The following is a 20,839-nucleotide window of genomic DNA, read 5'->3' as shown; positions in this document are numbered from 1 at the left end:
AGCTGAGAGAAACGCAAGAGCTGAACACAGTGCAGAAACAATGGCAAAACAGAAGTGTATCCGAGGTACTCACACGCTATCTCGATTGAGGGAAGAAGTTGGACAAGATTCATCAACAGCCTCTGAAGATGGTTCCGACGAAGAGTTCGCTTACAGGGCAACGCCTGCCAAGCTCAGCCATATCTCACATGCAGGATTAAAGAAGCGAGGCTCATCTGAAGTACTTGTTGCTTCATTGACAACAACATGGGACAGAGAGGGTCTATCCAATCGTCAGGCTTCTGCATCCTTCATAGTGACAGCAAAGAGCTTGGGACATGATGTTAGCAATTACTCAGTAAGTTCCGCAACTGTCCATAGAGCTTAGGTTGAGCAATAAAAATTGTGCGAAAGTGTGCCACCCTTTACTGGTGTCCTCTTGGCTCAATTTTTGGTACAGATGTTCAAAATGTCAATTAGGAACAAGGCAAAATGCGATCTGGCAAAATTTGGAAAACTTTTACTTATACCAATATATTGTGAACCACCCTAAAGTGCAGCTCAAGCAAACTACAACCAACGTTTACAAATGACGTAATGTATAGCTTCAAACATAAATTTTTTCATTTATTATTAGTATTTATTGGCTCGTTGTTTAGTTATCATCATGATAATAATTTACAAAAGGAGGCGATACTCTCGGTCCCCTGCCTTTTGTGTGGCATGAGGAATATATCGGAATCACATCAAAGATAAATCTTGAACGTTTTTTGAAATATCACGTACATAAGCCAGGTTACCAAGATGGTCGCCATGGCAATAGAATTCCGCCAACCACTGCCAGGATGTAATCAGGTTGTGATAATGTCATGAGGAATAAATATCTGCAATATGAAATCAAAATTTTTAACGGTTTTCAAAAATATCGCGTACACAAAAGTACATGGACGGATATATAATCAGTCGGTCGGCCGGATGGAGCTCGTTTTAATGTCCTCCGTCTCCGATCCTTGTCGGAGGGCAGGGGACAAAGAGGATATATTTATTATATTGATGTATGACACGTACTCTGTTACTGTGCATCAGTTTTTCTGAAGCAGTTTCTTGGTCAATAGGGCAGGAATTTGTAATTTAGTCAGAGTGCCGGCAATAGCTCGCTGACTTTGCCAAGAGCACCATCGGATCTTTAACATCCAACCAACTAACACTGGCAGAAGGAACTCCCATTATGGTCCACCTGAGGGACAGCACACAGATTGATGAATCACCTTGCCTGGGAAACACCGAGGTGACAGTTTATAGCTGGAGCGAAATTTGAACACAGGCTCGACAGTTTAAAGTGAGTGTGCATACCTCACCAGTCATCCTACCAGTCCAAGGATACATTATCACTATATATATATATATATATATATATATATATATATATATATATATATATATATATATATATATATATATATATAATCTTCTTTCGGCTGCTCCCGTTCGGGGTCGCCACAGCAGATCATCCGTATGATCCGCATAGTGATTTGGCACATGTTTTACGCCGGATGCCCTTCCTGACGCAACCCTGGTTGCCTCTTACGACACAGGGATATGGTACACCTCTTTTAACCGGGGTATACACCAGCCCGGTATACTGGTACTCACTTCGCCGACCTCGGAAGGATGACAGGCTGAGTCAACCCCCTGCTGTATTAATTCAGTGGCCCAACGGGGCTTGAACTCAGGACCTTTTGGATCCCAAGCCGCTGGGCCAACACCAGGCTCACATATATACATATATATACATATATATATATATATATATATATATATATATATATTAATCAATTTCTAATTTGTTTCAATATATTCACGAAGTATTGAAAATTAAAACGTTTCGTATCACCCAAACTTCCACTAAAATAAAAGCTGTTTTACATATGGCAGCTCGATTGTGATGGCGTGTTTCAGGCTCGTTTGTCGCTAGCTAGCTATCGAGTGCAGTCTGTGCATGCTGGTTGCATAATTTTCTGGGTGTGTGACTGTGCCGCTGATGCAGTGCCCTCTATTACATGTACACTGGTACTCATTTTACCATTTTGCAGACCTTGGAAGGATGACAGGCTGAGTCAACCCCACCTGGTGTTAATTCAACGGTATTTTGGGGCTCAAACTCAAGACCCAAATATCTTAAGCCAGCCACCTCAACTGTTAAACAAACATCAGGTTTCAGGTGTCACTGAGTTGATGCCTGACAGTTTTGCAGTGGCAGTGATGCACACAGGTGGCTGTAGAATGAACTCTAACCCTTGTCACTCCACAGCAAATGTCTGCAATAAATCGACGAGCCATTCACATCGCCGTTAGTCTGGTGTTGCTACGTTGTAGGAGTGCTGCCTTTTGAGCAGATAGCGGCTTATAGATAGCAGATAGCCTACTCCATCGTAAATGAATCAATTGTAAACTAGAACAGCACTCGATAGAGCGAGAGCGCATACACTGGGCTGAACAATTTACATTTTGTATCTCGCTGATAGGCCAGATCTGCATCTGGACCTTAACCAAAACGGAATTGGCTTGTTCTTGGCACCGTCCCAACTCATCCACCAAGTTTCGTCTGAATCTGTCCACAACTCGTGCTCACAGACAGATGGACAAACACACAAACAAACAGGAGTGAAAACATAACCTCTGTCTTCCTTCGGTGGTGGAAGTAACTACTCCGGATTAAGTCTCTTCATGTCAAAAGCCACTCCAGAACAGCTGATATGGACATTTCCGTTGATATGAATGCGGTATGATTGAGATGTACCTGAAGCATCATCAATCTCACTTATCATCATTACTTGAAACAAATGCTCCACAATCGTTTCCTTCCTACTTGAAAAGCCTGGAAAGGGGAAATGTATCTTTACGTCATCAGTTACACATCAACACAATTATGACCTATGCACGATGGTGAAGTTATTACCTCCACCACTGAAGGTGGATGGAGGTTATGTTTTCACCCCTGTCTGTCTGTGATCAATATATCTGAAAAAGTTGTGGACGGATTCAGACAAAGCTTGGTGCATGAGTTGGTCATGTGACAAGAACAAGCCGATTCGATTTTAGTTCAAGTCCGAATCCAAATCAGGTCTATCATTGGGATACAAGAAGTAAATGAATCAGCTTCGTGGAGGTATGCGCTCTCTCGAGTGCCCTTCTAATTGCACCTGCATTTTCCATTGGTGTGTTTTGCTTGAATGTTTCTTCTTCATAAATGCTCCAGAGTTATGCTTTGAGTATTCATCCTTGTGATTTAGAAAAGAAATGGAAGATTGCCACCCAGTGCATGATTCTTCCACTTTACATTCTGATGGTTTTGTCTTTCAGATTGAGCTGCAACGTCACTTGAGACAAGAGAGAAGCAGAGAGACAATTAACCAGTTGTGATGATAAAGATTGCTGACTTTGGACAGTTCCTGTGGTAAGCATATTTACCCCGTGACCTACTCTCGTATCCCACATCTCACTATGGCTTCTTCTTCTCCTTTCATATGCAGCACAAGGATGTGGGGTAACATCATTGGCTGAGGGCACGGCTGTGCCGCTGATGCAGTGCCCTCTGCTGGTTAAAGCAGGTATTAATAATTGTTCAGGGTGCTGGCGATAACTCGGATGGGACACCCGTTTCACGTCCACTGGAGGGACGACACACACATTGATGAATCACCATGCCTGTGAAATACCAGGATTCAAACTCAGGACAGATGACTTATGGATGAGGGTGCGTACCTCGAGGCCATCCTCCTATATTCGTCAACGTAAACCAACTTTGGATGTGTCACGGCTAAATTATTTATCATTGAAGTCGCATATGCCAGACCTTTCCCGATAAACTGAATTATGAGGATGTTGATGTTTTTACATTTTGATTATCTTAATAACGAATCTATTTTGAATGTACCTTAGCAAACAATTCAGGTTTTCCATCTGTGAGGTCATGACAACCACATCCATACCACCCCACCACTAACCTCTAAGATGTGGTATGCTGTCTTGAGAACCTGACCAAACGTCGAGCGATTGTATCGCATTGCTAAAGCCCAGGTGTCCCAGTAGTCCCAGTAGTCCATGCCAGTAAGACCTAAGTCACATTTGCCACGGCGGCTGTGGGGTCTCCAAAATATACGGCCACTAGCAATTATACAGCGGCCACAGTATTTCCACGGTCACACAATGTTGTAGTCACATATGTTTTTATTTTTCGGGGAGCCGCACGGGGTATTTAGAAATTGTGGAGACCGAAAACATGGTGGTGCCGTACGGTCTTTGATTTGATGTCGCACGGTGACCTTAGGGGGTCCCTGCGGCTGCCATAGAATTTAAGGCAGACGCAAGGTAGCCTCAAGGCGACCGCAGGGGGGCCCTAAGGCGAACGTGCGGCCAGACGGATGGTAACAAGTGGGTATAATACCAGTTCTTTTTTTACTGAAATAAAAAATATAACAGTTTGGAAAATACTGTGCCGAAAATACACGTGGTGCCCCCAGAATCCGAATTTAATTCGTTCCAGGAGGCTGTTCGGATTGCAAAAAGTTCGATTCCCAAACTATTTTCCCAATAAGAAATAATGGAGTGAATTAATCTGTTCCTGGACCCCAAGAAAACCCACTTTCAACTGAAATTCCCCATGTTTAAGGTAAAATAAGATGAGTAAATGACCTTCGGTGGCGGTGTATTGTATGTAAACTGGTACAATCACCACATCCAAAGGTTCACACAGGCTCGAGCTCCGGCCTGGGTTCCGATCGCTCGCGCACGCTGCGAGTGCTGCCCCCAGGGCAGCTCAAACATGATGCCCCCAGAACCACAATCACTTTCATCAAACACATCGGGCTGAGGTAATCATGGATATTCCAAATTACAACCGGTTTTTCTGTGAAATTAAATCTTTGCCCGACAGTCCGTCACATCACGTGATCGGATTGCTTTTTTGTTATTAATTAAAACACAAGATGAGTAAAAAAAACAAAAAGAAAAACAGCACAAATCAAGGTGAAGACACGAGGTAAAGTATCGATCGACACATGAGAGATGCTTTCACGAGGACTTCCACCGACGAACTGAATGAACAAAGCACGAAGATGCGGGTCGAACAGGTGGGGGAGACACGTGAACAAACATGAACGCTTCATTGTGTTCGGTTTTTTAAAATGTATTTGGTTTTTAGGGCAAAATTCATTTTTCATTGATAAGAGACTACGGCAGCCGCACGAATAACGCAAGCCCACCGTACGCCCTACGTACGGTCGATGTGGGACACAACTACGTCACAACTACGGCATGTCGAATTGCTACGGCCAACGTAGAAATGAAAAAAGTTATAACTCCGCGTTATAATTCCACAGCAACCCCTACGGCCTGTAAAAGATAGCCAAACGGCGTAGGGCCACCCTGAGGCCACCGCAGAAACTCTGCGGCCGCCGCACGTTTGTGAATTCAGAGGGCGTACGGCCGCCGTATCCTCACCGTAGAGCAAATGTGACTTGGGCCTTAACCAACGATGAAATTAAATTTTCCATGATGTAGACATTCGTTTTCACGCCATGTTTTCAGCAAGTGAAACGTCGATCTTTGTCTGTGCACGATTCCAGGGTAGTACGAATTTGAAGCTCTTTGAATGGGTTCACCCTGAGGATTCGGTTGGGAACACCTGTACTGAATGGCCTTCTTCTGTTTGTAATTGTACATTCTGTTGGAACAGAGCGTCATGGTAAAACAGACTCACAAGAAGGGTGGTGGTGGTGTTTGTGTACTGTATATGTATAGAGGGTTTGTTTATTTACTTATTTTCCTCTGCCCCCCCTGAAAATCCTTCTTTGCCCATCTTGTTCTTGTCCCAGTGCCTTGAAATGAAAATCTCCAGTTGGTTCGTGGCCTGACTTAAAAGCACACCTGGTTGCGAAGATCTACAAATGGACAACCATTGAATGATCATCCAGTCGAGCGCACCGTTTGGTGACATTATCCCGTCATATGTGCTTTGCAGATGCAGTAGATCGCTTTCATACAATCACCCGCTTTTGTATCAGCACAAAAAAAAATAACACTCAGCAAGCCACTGGGATAGCCTTCACACAATGTGCACTTTGGAGAAATACAAGTATCGAGTTGTTCGCTTTGTTTTGTAAAACTTGTTTAGTTGGCTGGGACAAGGTATTGCATCTGACGAAGGTTGCTCTACCTTCCCATGAAGCAATGTTACATTTTAAAAGTGCCATGAATGGTGTTTGTCTTAAGCTGGGGGTACTTGTAATGCAGTTCGATACGATCAAAGCTTCAGCTTTGATTTGCTTGACATGGCGGAAACACCATTTGATTTGCAAGAGGCTGTTCAAGTACGGCAGCACCACGTAACCGGCTTTGACGCAGCCTCCGGACATAAACGATGGACGATACCGTTCTAACTAAGGGCATAAGCATTGTGCAATGCATTGGTTTTTGACAGGTCACGTGCTGTGGCAGACATTGCTGGTTAAACTATCGTTCTTTGATGTGACGAGACCAACGTGAAAATAACTGTAAGAAAAAGAGCTTTAAAATAAAGCTGAATTCTTGTATTTGCACTCCTGCTCAGGGTGAGTAAATATTGCCTCCATCATTCAATCAATATTCTGGTTTTACAGGATCGAAGGCTCGTAGTGGAGCTGCGACACAACATACAGGACAATCAGATGAGACAAACACAACCACTGACCTCACTCCCCAGGGCACTGTGGGTGCCAGCGACGTCACAACAATGGCAATGCCTTTTTTCACCACACTCGGTGGGGCATTTCCTAAGGAAGAATTTCCTCCTTCCCATGGATGCCAACCTCAGGGAATCGTCCATGCTCTATCCTCTTAAATGCTGAAGGGCAAGCAAGGAAGCAGCACGTACCATTTTAAAACATTTCGTATGATTCTACCGGGGTTTAAACCGCCAATCTACAAGCCTCAGAGCAGATGCTCCAACCAGTAGACCACTGAGTATGATCAACGAAATGGAATATTCATGACAACAACTATTATTAAAACACAAAGGAGCGTTTTTGATTTGAGTACACAGTAATTCGACCGTTTTCTTACTTATTTCAAAATTGTTTTGCATGACAGCAGCAATGCCTCGCTTTTCAAGAAGAACAAAATAAAGTGCACTTCAGTCTGTCGAGTCGAGAGACTGAACACTGATGCACGACGATCTTTTAAACATGTAAAACGCCACAACGGACCCAGATTGCTGCTCGACTACATTTTCAGTTTTGGCCACCGATGACGTCATGACGCGCAAGCAGCAATGTTTCGATGGGCGTTTCTCGTTTGTAGGAGGTCACATTTATCTTGGATAGGTTTGGAGTTATTTTACTAAGGCAGAGAAATAATCAGTTCTCAATCCTTCCGTCCATTATTCAAGTTGTGATAACAATATCGATGAACCGCCATGGATGGATGATTATTTTACACTATGGTTCTATTTGAATGATGATCTGTTTTATATGATGACATCAGCAACACAGTCATATTGCCAACACACATTTCTTTTTGTCTGCAAACAATTCAGCAAAAACACAGAAGCAGGGAAAAAAAACCCCAACTTTAAACAGCACACTGTGTAGGATGTATGTAATCACCTCCATCACCGAAGGTGGATGTTGGTTATGTTTTCACCCCTGTCTGTCTGTGAGCAGGATATCTCAAGTTGTGAATGGATTCGGAGATAAATTTGGTGGACAGTTTGGATGTGTGGGGAGGGAATTGATTCGATTTTGGTGAAGATCAAGATACGATAATTTTTAAGTGATTCTTCACTATTGGGAGATATGGCCATAAATGATATACAGTATAGCACAATAAAAGTTCTGGATGGATTCGGTCGAAGTTTGGTGGAAAGGTTGGGTGGGTGACAAGGACAAATCGATTCAATTTTTGTGAAGATCCGGATCCGGATCTGGAGACATGAATTTTTTAATTTAGCAAGTAAATCTTCACCATTGAGAGATGGGGGCCCAAAACGATCAATTGTTGCACTGCACTATTCGTGGATTCGCTATTTGTGGACCCCATGTATTCGCAGGTCATAAAGTGTGACCTGCTTTGACATTCGCACTTCGCGAAGTTAAAAATTTTATCTATTTATTAACGCTTTAGGACTGGTCTCTTATATCCACCTGGGAAATTGGAAATCAGCTAACATCACAGCATTACTTTAAAAAGGTGCAAAAATGGATCTCCTTCACTTCAGCCCAATTAGCTGACTACTTCTGATCATCAGCAAGGTCATGGAAACCATCATCACAGTTGACATAAAATCAGTCCTTTTCTCCAACAACCTCATCTCAGATCGTCAATTCAGATGCAGACCTGGTCACTCTACCTTGGACATGCTGTTTCAACTCTTCCAACAATGGATGGAGCCCCTCCATATCAGACATGAGATCAGGGCTGTCTCTCTGGACGTATCTTAAGCTTTTGATACAGTCTGGCATCCTTTCTTGCTCTCCAAACTGTCTGCCTATGGAATCCAAGGCCAACTCCACTCTTGGATTACTGACATCCTTCACTCTCGTAGCCAACGTGCGGCTCTCAATGGATCCCTTTCATCTCCTCTCCCTGCCAAGGCTGGAGTACCCCAAGGCAGTGTTCCAGGCCCCATCTTATTCCGAATCTTCATCAATTATCTCACTCTCTGGGAAATCCTCTTTATATCTCTGCTGATGACTCCACTCTCTGCCATGACATCTCTCATCTTTCTGACAGACAGGCAGCAGCCTCTTTCCTCTCCTCACACCTTGACAAAATCACAAACTGGTCAAACACAATTTTGCATATGTATCCATATTGTCCACCCCTTACATTCTCCCCTACCCCTCATTGTTACCTGCATCCCTGGTTTGTCTGTCTCTAAATACTTTCTCCCTCTGCCCTGCTATTGTTTCCCCTTTCTCCTGCTGTTCCCTTTGTTATGTTAGGTCCTGATTTGTTCTGTGTAACCGCTCTTCCATAAGCCTCGACCATTAACAAAATTTTATCATTATTATTTTTAAACATTGCCCTGACATTTGCGGCATTTGTCAAGAAAGTATCCCCCGTGAATAGCGGGGTCCGACAGAATAGCATGGTATTTTAAAAAGTTGCGGACGGATTATGACAAAACTTGGTGGATGAGTTGGGGAGATAAAAAGAAGAAGGAGCTGATTCAATTTTGGTTCAGGTCTGAATCCAGATCCGGCTTATCAGTGGGATACAAAAACAAACTGTTCAGCCTGGCGGAGGTACGTGCTCCACCGAGTGCCGTTCTAGTTTCCATCTTAGATGCTGTTCCGACATGAAAATATTAAACTTGGAGATGTAGTGTTATTTCATCAGAGGCAGCCTGTAATACGCTTCTTCTTCTTCTTCTTCTTTTCCGACATAAAAATATAAGTGTTATTTCATCAGGGCCAGCCTGTAATACGTTTATTCTTATTCTTTAAATGAATTTGCCATTTTGCTTTTCTATCATTCTTGCTCAATGGTTGAGTTTAAAACAAAATTGCTGTTTGTATTTCCCCCTCTTTGCCAGCAAAAAGGGGCAAAAAGAACAAAACAAGCTCAAATGAGCTAAGATCCTCGTCCTCCTAATGATGACGTCATAAAAACGAATATGACGTCATTGTGATGTATCAGGTTTGCGATAAATTATGTGCTAATGCCCGGCTTGATTCCCGCAAAAAAATTCAAACAGCTTGCTTAGTTTCGGAGATAATGGTATAGGCGATTTCCATTAGCGGCAATACTATGACGTCATAACTTTTTTTCTAGGAAGAATTTCCAAAATCGGAGATGGTTACTGTCTGCGCAGGGTATTTTTACATATATATGCCAAGTTTCAGGAAGTTTCGATGAAAACTGTAGGCTGTGAAACAAAAAAGTCCACAAGAAGAAGATGAAGAACAACAACGTGAGTAAGACTTAGAGATCCTCCACGAGGATCTAAAAATTATGGAAATGGTCTATGGATGAGGCTTAACTTCATGTCCCATCTGCTAATATCCTATGGTGCCCTGCAAAAGGTGTAATCCACTGCATGCCGGTACTCTGGACAAATTTCAAATTCCTGACCTGACCTAACATATCGGACCAGTGATAAAAATGGAAACCTATTCAGGATAGCTTCAAAACCATGGACATCGCTTGAGCAGGACAGATACTCTGGAAACAGTTTGGAGTCATCACGACCTGGTTTGTCCCTGATTCCACCATAGACGGTCAAAATAAGGAGCAGGAGGTTCATCGGCATTTATGTTGCAGATGCTAAAATATCCCACTGTATCTCTTGAAAAGAGTAGACCATTAGGTGCTGGGTACCCGAGCCAAATTCTCTGTATAGATTTTTTAAAAATTTGGATGTACAAGGTATGTTTTAAGGTAGATTATGTCAACAGTAAGAATGGGATTCGTAAATTGAAAATAAGTAATTTGATCGGTTAAATTAATATGGAGCAAATAAAGAACAGCTATGATGGGCCCTCTTAATCCAACGTTCCTTGTATTTCCTTATGTACGTTTTATTTACATACCGTGGCATCTAGAGTCAGCACTTTCGAACTTTAAACGCGTCGACGTTTTACAAATTCCTTAGCTTCATCCACCAGAGTATCTATATCTTCAGCTTCATCATTGTCATCAGTGTCACTGTCCCGTTTCACAAATTGTTTGGCCTCTTCAATCTCATCATCATTCTTCGCTGGACACCACTCAGGGTCTGCACTCTTCTCTTCCTCTTCCTCTTCATCCTCATCCTCATCCGAGTCATCCACAACGAACATATCATTCGCAGTGTATCCACGCCTTGAACCAATATGGCTCGCTGTAAACCGAGACAGCAACGAGAAGCCTTCAGACTGGGTACATGTAGGGACTCTTGAGTAACGGGAAGTTCGAAAATATCCAGTTATTACATTGAGGAATATCCTCTTCGTTTTTTAATTCTTTGGTCTGCCACTTTGCAGCTCAGTCAAACAATTCATCACCAGAATGTAACAGTTCTCTCAGCACTGCCATGATGAAATCGATCATGGGACCAAAAAGCTTTGAAAGAGAATGTCACATGAGTTTGAGAGTCGAAAATTCACGCAATGATGGTGGAAAATTTGAGCTGCAAGCATTCCACTTTCCATACGTAATACGTACCAGTTTTCCTCAATAGGTTCAATAGCCATTTATTTTACCTTGCACATTATGAACAGCAAATGCATATTGCACTGTGATTCAATCATGATTTTCTCCCTTTGGTTGCATCATTGCTATGCCTCCTGCAAGGCTGCCCTTCCTGTTGTGTGTGTGTGTGTGTGTTGGGAGGAATTTGTAATTTGTTCAGCGTGCGGGCCATAACTCCCTCTCTTTACGAAAGACACCATGGGATATTTAAATGTACACCAGAGATTCATGCCATCAGATGGATCCTCAGCTTAACATCCCTCCGATGTTCTGTGCACTCAATGTTGCAACGCCTTGCCTGCGAATCACCGGCGAAGGTTTTTTGTCGCGTCAAGAATCAAACCCAGATTCGACGGCTCAAAGGCAAATACACTTCCGCTCGGCCATCATGCGGGACATTATACTGCAACTTCTTTTGTATACGGCACATGGCTGCGTCTAGCATCATTTGCTAGGGGGCACAGCTGTGTCATTGATGCACTGCTCCATGTAGGCTTGAGTAGGAAATTGTTGGTGCTGGAGATGTGGTGGTCGTACGGCAGCTTAGCTGCCGGGGTAGCTATCATTTCTTGAAGCGCGACTGTATTGCTGATGCAGTGCCCCTCTACCAGTACACACACTGGAACTGGTACTCATTTCGCCGACCTCGGAAGGATGACAGGCTGAGTCAACCCCCTGGTGTATTAATTCAGCGGCCGACGGGGCTTGAACTCAGGACCCTAGGATCGCAAGCCGCCACCCTAACCACTGAGCCGACACCAGGCTGTGCTGGAGATAGTTCACCTACTCTACATGAAGGACACCATGGTATTTTTAATGTCCAACAACTAAGGGCAGACGGTTCACCAAGTTTAATGTCTATCAGAGGGACGGCACAAGCATTGATGAATCACCCTGCGTGCGAAACACCAGGATTAAAGTTTATAGCTGGGTCAGGATTTGAACCAAGGCTAGCCAACTCAGTGGCGAGTGTGCGTACCTCTCGACTGTCTTGCCAGCTCCATACTGCTACATTCCTACTACTCTCACTGGCATACCACTATGTGGTGCCGATCACCCAGCATATGAGGGCTAGGTTGCTGCCATTAATAAAGTCACATGAACATCCTGTGTCACTGCAGACAAATCTTCGGAATGAACTTGCTCTTTGAGTAAATAAAAAAATACTCTCTGCACTTCACCTTGCTCATGAACCCAGGAAAGTGGAAAATAAAGAAAGGAAGGTGTACAAAGCTGATTATCATCCAGGTTATCTCCACACACCTGGTTGGGTGGTGTGTTGAAAATCTCGCTTGTGCTGGGGGTTCCGCCTGTAAAGCACAAACAAAGAGCCCCCTGGTCTATTTGGATGAAGTACATCATGAGTGATTCTCAATTGGTGTGCATTTGGACAACGAAGGGTGTACCTGTAGCATGCTGTACCATAAGGACATTCGGGCTGGTTCTCTTGGGGTTTGGCATCTTCTTCCTCATAATCTGGATCACCAGGATGGCTGCACTCTGCAAAATGTACTGGATTCTTCCTGCATACAAGTCAAGGCACAGTTGTGAAGGTAAAGTTGCCTTAAGAGAAGAAGTTGAGATTAAGTGCATGCAACATGAGCAAAACCACAAAAACCATAATAGGAAAAAAAAAATCAAATTGGCAATGGCGCAAGCACATAGATAGCTACACAATGAAAAGTCTACCAGACAGCTTCTGAAAACAAACAGGCACACCTGTAGCAACTTCTGCCATAAGAACAAGGTGTACGGCCATTAATGGGATTTTGGTTGTCTGCCTGCAGAACCAAGGAGACAGCTGGCTCATCTGATTTGTCTTCAGGGGTGGCAGAATCTCGACCAGCCACTGTGGCTGGAGAGTCCGATTTGCCATCCAGCGGTTCAGATGCCAATAATGATTCAGTAGCTTCAGCAGCCTCTTCTTCTTCTTCTTCTTCATTAACGGGTTCATTTCCCCCATCTTCTGTGATGTGTAGCCAATGAGGTGTAGTAAAAATCTGCTCAGCGTCAGCCTATAAACAAACATGTGCTGCGGGTGAGTATAATCATGGTTGGGGTAGGTAACACATCATGTCACGATTGTGATGTCATACTTGATCATCTGGCTCCCCTTGCTGCTGCTGATAATCACTCGCAGCACCGCTCCCTTGCAGGGTGGATGCTACGCGTCCTTTTTTTGCCGTCCTCTTGCTTGAATCCCGACCACTTCCTACATTGGATAGTTAAGATTGACAAACTCACCGTTAGATTGAATAAATATTTATTTATTTCTTCAATTCAACACATTTCTCTCAAAAACCAGTGAAAGATCATCCTTAGTGATATCCACGGCTGGCAGAATGGCCGAGAGGTATGCACACTCGCCTCGAAGCTGTCTAGCCCTGGTTTGCATCCAGACCCAGCGATGAACTGTCATCCCTGTGTTTCACAAGTGGGGCGATTCATCAATGTGTGTGCCGTCCCCGTCTGCCAGCATTCCTTGGCGGACGTTAAATATCCCACAGTGTCCTTCGTGAAGTGTAGGTGAGCTATCGCCAGCACCATGAACAAATTCCAAATTCCTGCCCGAACCAGCAGAGGGCATTGATGCCTTGCCCGACAAGTAGAGAGGGCATCTGTCGCGCAGCCACGCCCTCAGCCAATGATGCTTCCCCACAGCCTTTTGCTGCATATGAACGAACTCACTCAGTGATATCTAAGTACAGTACAATCTGCTTATAAGGCACAGTCATTATGACAAGCTCACGAATAATGAATGACACTTTTGGTGGAAAAATCTCATTTTGAAGAACAAAATTTGACTCAATTAGACAGAACAAGCAAGAGAACTTTTTTGATTTCAAAAAAAAATTACCAAAATCCATCGACTGTTGTGGTGCAAGTGAAACTCAATTACGGTTAGTTAATTACATGCCGTTATGGCCAAATGTGAACTGCATTAGATCAAATGTACAAAAAAAATAAAAAAATTGAGGCGTCGCCACAGGAGCAAGTCATACTCAAGTGCCCACGCTAGGAGATATTTATAAATTTTTGTGTTGGGGGGGGGGTGGGAGAGGGTGGGATCTCACTTCAACAAGTTTTTGATGCAACCAGCACACTGAACATTTCTGTTCGTGAAATGATAGTCGACTGCTGGAGGAGCAACACCGGTGAGATTATTGATTCAATAAAAGTCACGTTTAGTCCAAAAACGCATGCAACAAATAATCAACCAATGATTACAACATTTATCCGAAACAATTACCCACAATTCATACACCTTTCCAGATTTGAACATGCAGAGCACAAACTCACCCGCTCGTGTGGAACGGGTCCCTGTGGGGCTTGGGCTGTACGCAGGGGTCACGGCATCCAGCATCCACTTGGGTAAACATCGCTTGGTGGGAGCTCCCTGCCAGGAAGGCACAGAAACTCACAAAATGTGTGGACTCTCATTGCATGACGTGTTTGTAAAGCTGAGGATTATTAGATGGTTAGTTTAATACTTAACAAACATATTATGTCATTAATTTCTGACAACTTTACTCGTACCTGTGCTTGTGCTAAATCAAGTGCTTCTCCACTGGTCACAGTATCCAATTCCTCCCGGGGTCTGAAGGGAACCACTGGATTCATCTCTGGGTCTCCAGCGGTATTCTCCTCCAAATTCAGTGAGTTATCACAAGTGGTTTCTCTGAAGGTATCCGGCCAGACAGAGAGGTTGTCAAAAGTCATGTCATCACATTAGAGCTTGTTTTTGAAGACATATCTCAAATACTAGTGATTAAAAATAAAAATTTTAAATCTAAACACTGAGCTGCAACGTTTGTCCAGAAAACTGTAGATGGAAAATGTAAGATTGTTTTTTTTTACAATTAAATAATTGCTCTTGCCGGAATTCTTGCCAAATTGAAAAATTCCTGCAATAACCTACAGGGGGGCACTGCATCAGCGGCAATGCCGCACCCATGCGGGAACTGATCCTAAACGGTTTCCAAGTGCTGCATACGAAAGACGATCAACAAAGTGAAAATATGATACAAAACAAGATGGTTAACCTGTTTGGCATTCCCATCTGAGAACAACACATGATGATGGGATCCCAGGATCATATTCCGACAAAAAAACACTCTTAACGGCACTCGGTAGAGCCCGTACCTCCGCCAGGCTCAGTTTACGTTTTGTATCCCAATCCGGATCAACAGCAAAATCTCATCAATTCGGCCTTAACACACACTCAAACATGTCCACCAAGTTTCGTATGAATCCATCCATAACATCTTGAGATATCTTGATCACAGACAGACAGACAGACAGACAGACAGACAGACAAGCCGGCAGGCGACATGGGTGGTCGCTATAAAATTGCATACCAGTCATACAGTTTTTGATGGATCGGGCTGAAAATTTTTGACAAAGAGGATGATTATAGTGCGCATAAAAGCGCGGAAGCCGATTTTTGATTTTCGAGAAAAAAAAATATTAAAATATTTTCCGGATTTTTTTCAAAAATGTCAAAGTCCCGTTGCTCGGCAACGGTGGCGTCCATAGCAACGGTGCTCAAAAGCATACAACTAGATCCTGGTATGAACCTACCAGTCAAGTTTCATCAAAATCGGTTGACTCCTCTGGCCTCCAGAGCTGTCCATTACATACATACAAACAGACGGAAAACCTGAGAATAACGGTCGTCTAGCGACCACCCAATATACAGACAGACAAACAGGGGTGAAAACGTGACCTCCGCCCAGCGTCGGTGGCAGAGGTAAAAAACTCATTCCAACACCCCTTGGTGCCCCTTCCCAATCGTACAGCGCTCCCCATAATCTCTCGACACAAGCAAGGTGTATGGACCAGATGGCATTCCTCATTGTATTGTGAAGGAGTGTGCTTCAGAACTTGCACCTGTGCTTCTTCGTTCATTTTGCTTCTGTTTAAAAACCAAAACTTTCCCTCTTTCCTGGAAACATGCATTAGTACAGACTATTCTAACGAAGGGTGATCGTTCAAACCATCCCAACTACTCTGTCCGATTGCTCTGACTCCTACTATTTACAAAGTCTTTGAACGTCTTCTCAAATCTCATTTCCTCAAGGATCTTACAATCTGCTCTCTGACCATCAGTATAGCTTTCACAAGGTGAGATATACAGGTGATACCCTTTCATTTCCAGCATTACAAATGTACGGTATTCACCGAGAAACTTTGGGGGAATCCCTTGTTGTCGCCCTTGATGCCACAAACGTTTGACAGAGTGTGGCGTCGGGGTCTGATCTCCAAGCTCCCCTCTTTCAGTTTTCCTCATTCGCTCTGCTCTCTCATGGCTGGCTTTCTCCCAAGCCATTCTATTTCCGTAATGGTTGATGGTTCAACCTCTTCCAACATCGGTGTCCCTCAAGCTCCTGTCCTGTCTCCTACACTCAGATTTCTTTTTATCAGCGATCTTTCTTCGACGAATAACTACATGCATTTTGACGCTGACGACTTACCATTTCACTCCTCGACATTTTCACATCTGCTCCACATTCTCTTGCTCGATGTACATCTTTATGTATTATAAAGGATCGATTTGTCCTTGTGTAGAGAACTTCTCTCACATCTGGGGAGGTTCTAGATCTACATATTTACTTGACAGAGTTGAGTCTAAAGCAATCCAACTGAGCAACTCTCCCAATCTGATCTCCATACTCGACCCGCTTGAATTACGCCGTAATGTCGGGGCTTTCTTTCCTTATTCTGGAGATATCATTTCAGTGTCTGCTCTCGATAAATGGTTTCTTGTATACTTCCACTATTAGATAGACAACAAAATACTCGTCAAGCCACGACGTCACGTCATAAATTGTGCGGCCGTTGGCAACTCAAGGGTGGGCCATTATGACGTATCTTTCTTTCCCTTTAGCACTAAGCTCCAGGATTCTTTACCTTCTCATGTATTTCCTTTACAGTTATAACCTTTCTTTTCAAAAGGCAGGTTTTACACTTCCTCAAAAACACAGATTGTTTTTCCTTCTTTTCACTTCTCTATTTCATCAGCTATTTTTTGTTTCATTTCAGGCCTGGCCACAATGAGGATGATACAGTCTGTGACTGGAGCCTTTAACATAAAATAACATTTTAAAAATCCCATATAATGTGTATTTGTCCATTGTGTAGTGATGTGTTTGCAATTCATGTTAAAAGTACAAATGACCAATGTACACTAACATCCAATCCATCCATCCATCCATTGTGACCATCGTCTGTGCAGAGCATTGGTGCTGCCGAAGCAGTCTCCTTGGCTTTTGGGCACAATCGTGGACGGGTCACCACTCCAACACAGGACACCAGCAAGCTGGTACTCATTTTGCTGACCTCAGAAGGATGACAGGCAGAGTCAACCCCACCTGGTATTAATTCAACAGCTGAGCAGGATTTGAACTCAGGATCCTAGGATCCCAATCCCACCACCCTAACCATTAAGCCAACACCAGGCATACACTAATGTCCTAGTTCGGCATGTGATGTATACCGTACAATTTCTTCCATAAGCTTTAGATCGATGTAAAAAAAAACAAAAAAAAACGGTAATGTCGGATGATAGGCAAGAGGTTTGTCTGAAGAGTTAATTAACTCTGCATGAACTTGAGCAATTGAAACATGATGGTGGAAAAAGAGAAATTGGACGCAACAGAGGGAAATGGATGCATTGGAAGTTCAAAAGTTCCAGCTTTTATCTTCCATGAGACTCGATTTATGTTTTAAAAAATAAAATAGATATATATTTGGACACTCACCCTTCAGAAAAGCCAGCATCATCGATATGAACTACCTCGTAGATGTGCGTGTCAGGAAGAAGACCAAATATGTCTCCGGGACGTAGGTTCTTGCTGCTACCCTGTAGGACGGGTTCCAGTTCTTGTGGAAGCTCACCATTGTGGACAGCCTCTCGTGGAATGTAGAAGCAAGGGTTGACATGTGTCTGATGAGAGGCAAGCGTACAATATAGCAGCATATGCCTCAATTACCACAGTCCACTGTACAAGTCGAGACACTATATTTACTTTATACAACCATTTGTTCTGTCCAACTTGGTTGCAGACAAAACAACTCAGAGAGAAAAGATAACTGGATATTAACAAGTTGGAAAAGTTTACAAAGCATCAAATGAGGAATAACAGGAATAACAAGGAACTTTGATGCAGGAGGAGGCCATTCGGCCCATCATGTCTGTACTACACCAACACCAGACCAAGCACATCCATCTTAGGCCGCAAGACCTAATCTCAATTGGGGGAGGGGCAGGGGAGGAGGGGGGGAGGAGGAATATGCCATATAAGCAACCAAAACATTTAAATTAAAAGTATTGTTGCGGGCCGGGAACCGGTGGGGAGAAACGACCACTAGGTGGGGGAGTTACGTCGTCTCCCACCAGACTCCCGGAATTGTAGGCCGTCGCTCACGGATAATTCCGTGAGGCGGCGGTCGCTTAACCGACCGTGGATGCCAATACCTCCACTGTGTAGTGTAGGGTCTTTTTGTCTAGAACCAATTTACCTAATTAACCACACGGTCTCGTCTACCGGAGAACCATGCCCTTGGTACGCCTTGCCCGATTCGGATCACTCTACCAACTACCAACCACCTTTCCGGATCGGATGCAGCAGAGCAGAACTACCATGGATGTACTGGTTAGAATGAACAGAATATCGGGGATAAAGACCCGGCTAAAACTCAGATCCGAACCATGCTGGACCAATGAAGGAAAAGACGAAAACGAACTGGGAACATTTCTACAATCATTGTGTGTGGTCGTATGGCAGCTTAGCTGCCAGGGTAGCTATCATTTCTTGAAGCATGACTGTGTCGATGATGCAGTGCCCCTGTACCAGTACACACATTGGTACTCATTTCGCCAACCTTGGAACGATGATAGGCCGAGTCAACCCCCTGGTGTATTAATTAAATGGCCAACGGGGCTTGAACTCAGGACCCTAGGATCCTAGGATCCCAAGCCACCACCCTAACCACTGAGTCAACACCAGGCTTTCTACAATCATTTATTTACACTAAGCGAGGAAATTTATGTGGTACAGGAATCGGTTTATTTGGATGTTATGCAGGGGAAGATGAGGGAAAGATGTCGTGCAACAATTTTACAGCAACTTACAAAGGAGACACAGAGCAGACTTACATGGGAATACAACAGGCAAGATTTACAATGATCAACTAAAAGCACTTATGCAGTTCTACTTAAAGACGGCGCCACACACTCAGACGAAAATAAACCCAGATGTTTGCAAACGACCCCCGCAGCCAGAGAGGGAGGTGAGCTGAGATCACAATTGTCTCGGGTACCTGAACGTTGGAGGGAAGGGATGCTCCGTGGTGTGGCACCTATCAATGGTTGTGCGGCTCGGTCCATGGCCGCCCACGTGGAGACCGTGTCTACGAAGGAGCCCGGGTTGAGTACAGCGGAGTCCAAGGTGGGGATCAGGGTTTCCAGCTTACTCCCAAGACGAATCACTTTCCAGCTCACCAGACGACTCACTTTCCAGCTCACTCGCTCTCCCTCTCAGCACACCAGACTACAAACCCTCCGACCCTCTCAGCCTCCAACCAACGAACCGTCCGACTCTCTCAGCCTCCCAACGCTCCTCAACCGACGACTGTCTCAGAAAACTTTGTAATTTATAGATCTCCCTCAGCGGGGATGGGCCTTTGTGAAGCCGACGTCACTGTCCGCCTTGATTGGACGGGGCTTCCATGGGTCCACCCTTTCTGGGCGAGGTTTCGGCCATGCCGGGAAGCCCGCCCACTCCACAGGTGCGGACTCGCCCAAAAGGAACCACTGCAAGAGGATTTTGCCTCGGACAGCGAGTCGCTGGTTGGGCGAGTAGGCAAACAAGCGTTTGTTCAGCCCATGCGAGAGGGAGGTACTGTGGTTCATAATGGAGGGGATATAAAGATTTATTAATCTCACTAAAAAAAAACATCGCAACGCACCCCTTTGATTTCCCACTAAACACAAGGAGGGGTTCTATCTACACGTATACTTAACGGCATAACTAACTTCGGGGCACCTGTATGTTTGTATGCATACGGTTCTGAGAACCGTAACAGTATTTATACCGTTATTATTATAAAAGTTTTCTATTTATTTATTCATTTTATTTTTGTGATGGAGGGAGGGGGGAATGAAGGTGCACCTTCACACAAACATCAAGGATGAGACCCTCTCACAGACATCAATGAGTTACTACACATGGTAGCGATCACCCAACCACATACAAGCTATCTCCAAGTCCTGCCAATATCCTTGTACATCTCCATCTCCAATGCTTATTTGCACCTGTCTAATTCAAATTTAAACCTATCTGCTCTTTCTGCTGCCAATACCTATTCAGGGAGAGGATTACGTGCATTAACTAGAACAACACGCGGTAGAGCGCATACCTCCACCAGGCTGAACAGTTCAGGTTTTGTATCCCACTGATAGGACGGATCTGAAATTCATTTCATTCACCAAGTTTAACCATTTGTCCTTGTCAAACACCAAAATTTAATGAACTTGTTCTTGTCACTTACCCACCTCATCCACCAACTTTTGTTGTAATCCATCCACAACTTTTTGAGATATTGTATTTGGCCCCATCTCTCAATAGTGAAGAATCACTTACAAAAA

At 43.9% G+C, this 20,839-nt stretch overlaps 2 protein-coding genes across 4 annotated transcripts in view; one reads left to right on the top strand and one right to left on the bottom strand.

The window, feature by feature from the left end:
• LOC147014799 (spectrin beta chain, non-erythrocytic 1-like) overlaps positions 1-6,578 on the top strand; it is a 116,195-nt gene extending 109,617 nt beyond the window's left edge. The window contains exons 32-33 of the mRNA XM_085853084.1: positions 3,343-3,436; positions 5,856-6,578. Coding sequence (XP_085709210.1) covers positions 3,343-3,402 — 60 coding nt within the window. The 3' untranslated portion in view covers positions 3,403-3,436; positions 5,856-6,578. The remainder of the gene's footprint in view (positions 1-3,342; positions 3,437-5,855) is intronic.
• Positions 1-20,839, bottom strand: part of APLF (aprataxin and PNKP like factor) — a 54,790-nt gene that overhangs the window by 9,858 nt on the left and 24,093 nt on the right. For 2 of the 3 annotated variants that reach the window (XM_085853080.1, XM_085853081.1), the window contains exons 3-9: positions 17,952-18,136; positions 14,728-14,869; positions 14,491-14,587; positions 13,287-13,402; positions 12,910-13,205; positions 12,597-12,713; positions 12,454-12,500 (exon numbers count right to left, since the gene is read on the bottom strand). In XM_085853080.1, coding sequence (XP_085709206.1) covers positions 12,454-12,500; positions 12,597-12,713; positions 12,910-13,205; positions 13,287-13,402; positions 14,491-14,587; positions 14,728-14,869; positions 17,952-18,136 — 1,000 coding nt within the window. Of the gene's footprint in view, positions 1-10,418; positions 10,841-12,453; positions 12,501-12,596; positions 12,714-12,909; positions 13,206-13,286; positions 13,403-14,490; positions 14,588-14,727; positions 14,870-17,951; positions 18,137-20,839 lie in introns of those variants that run through there. The other variant, XM_085853082.1, reaches the window with a different exon arrangement.

This window comes from Eptatretus burgeri, chromosome 13 (assembly GCF_056783735.1).
Source record: "Eptatretus burgeri isolate ZD-2024b chromosome 13, Ebu_testis_v1, whole genome shotgun sequence".
Classification (NCBI taxonomy): domain Eukaryota; kingdom Metazoa; phylum Chordata; class Myxini; order Myxiniformes; family Myxinidae; genus Eptatretus; species Eptatretus burgeri.
This window is presented reverse-complemented; position numbering and strand designations above follow the sequence as displayed.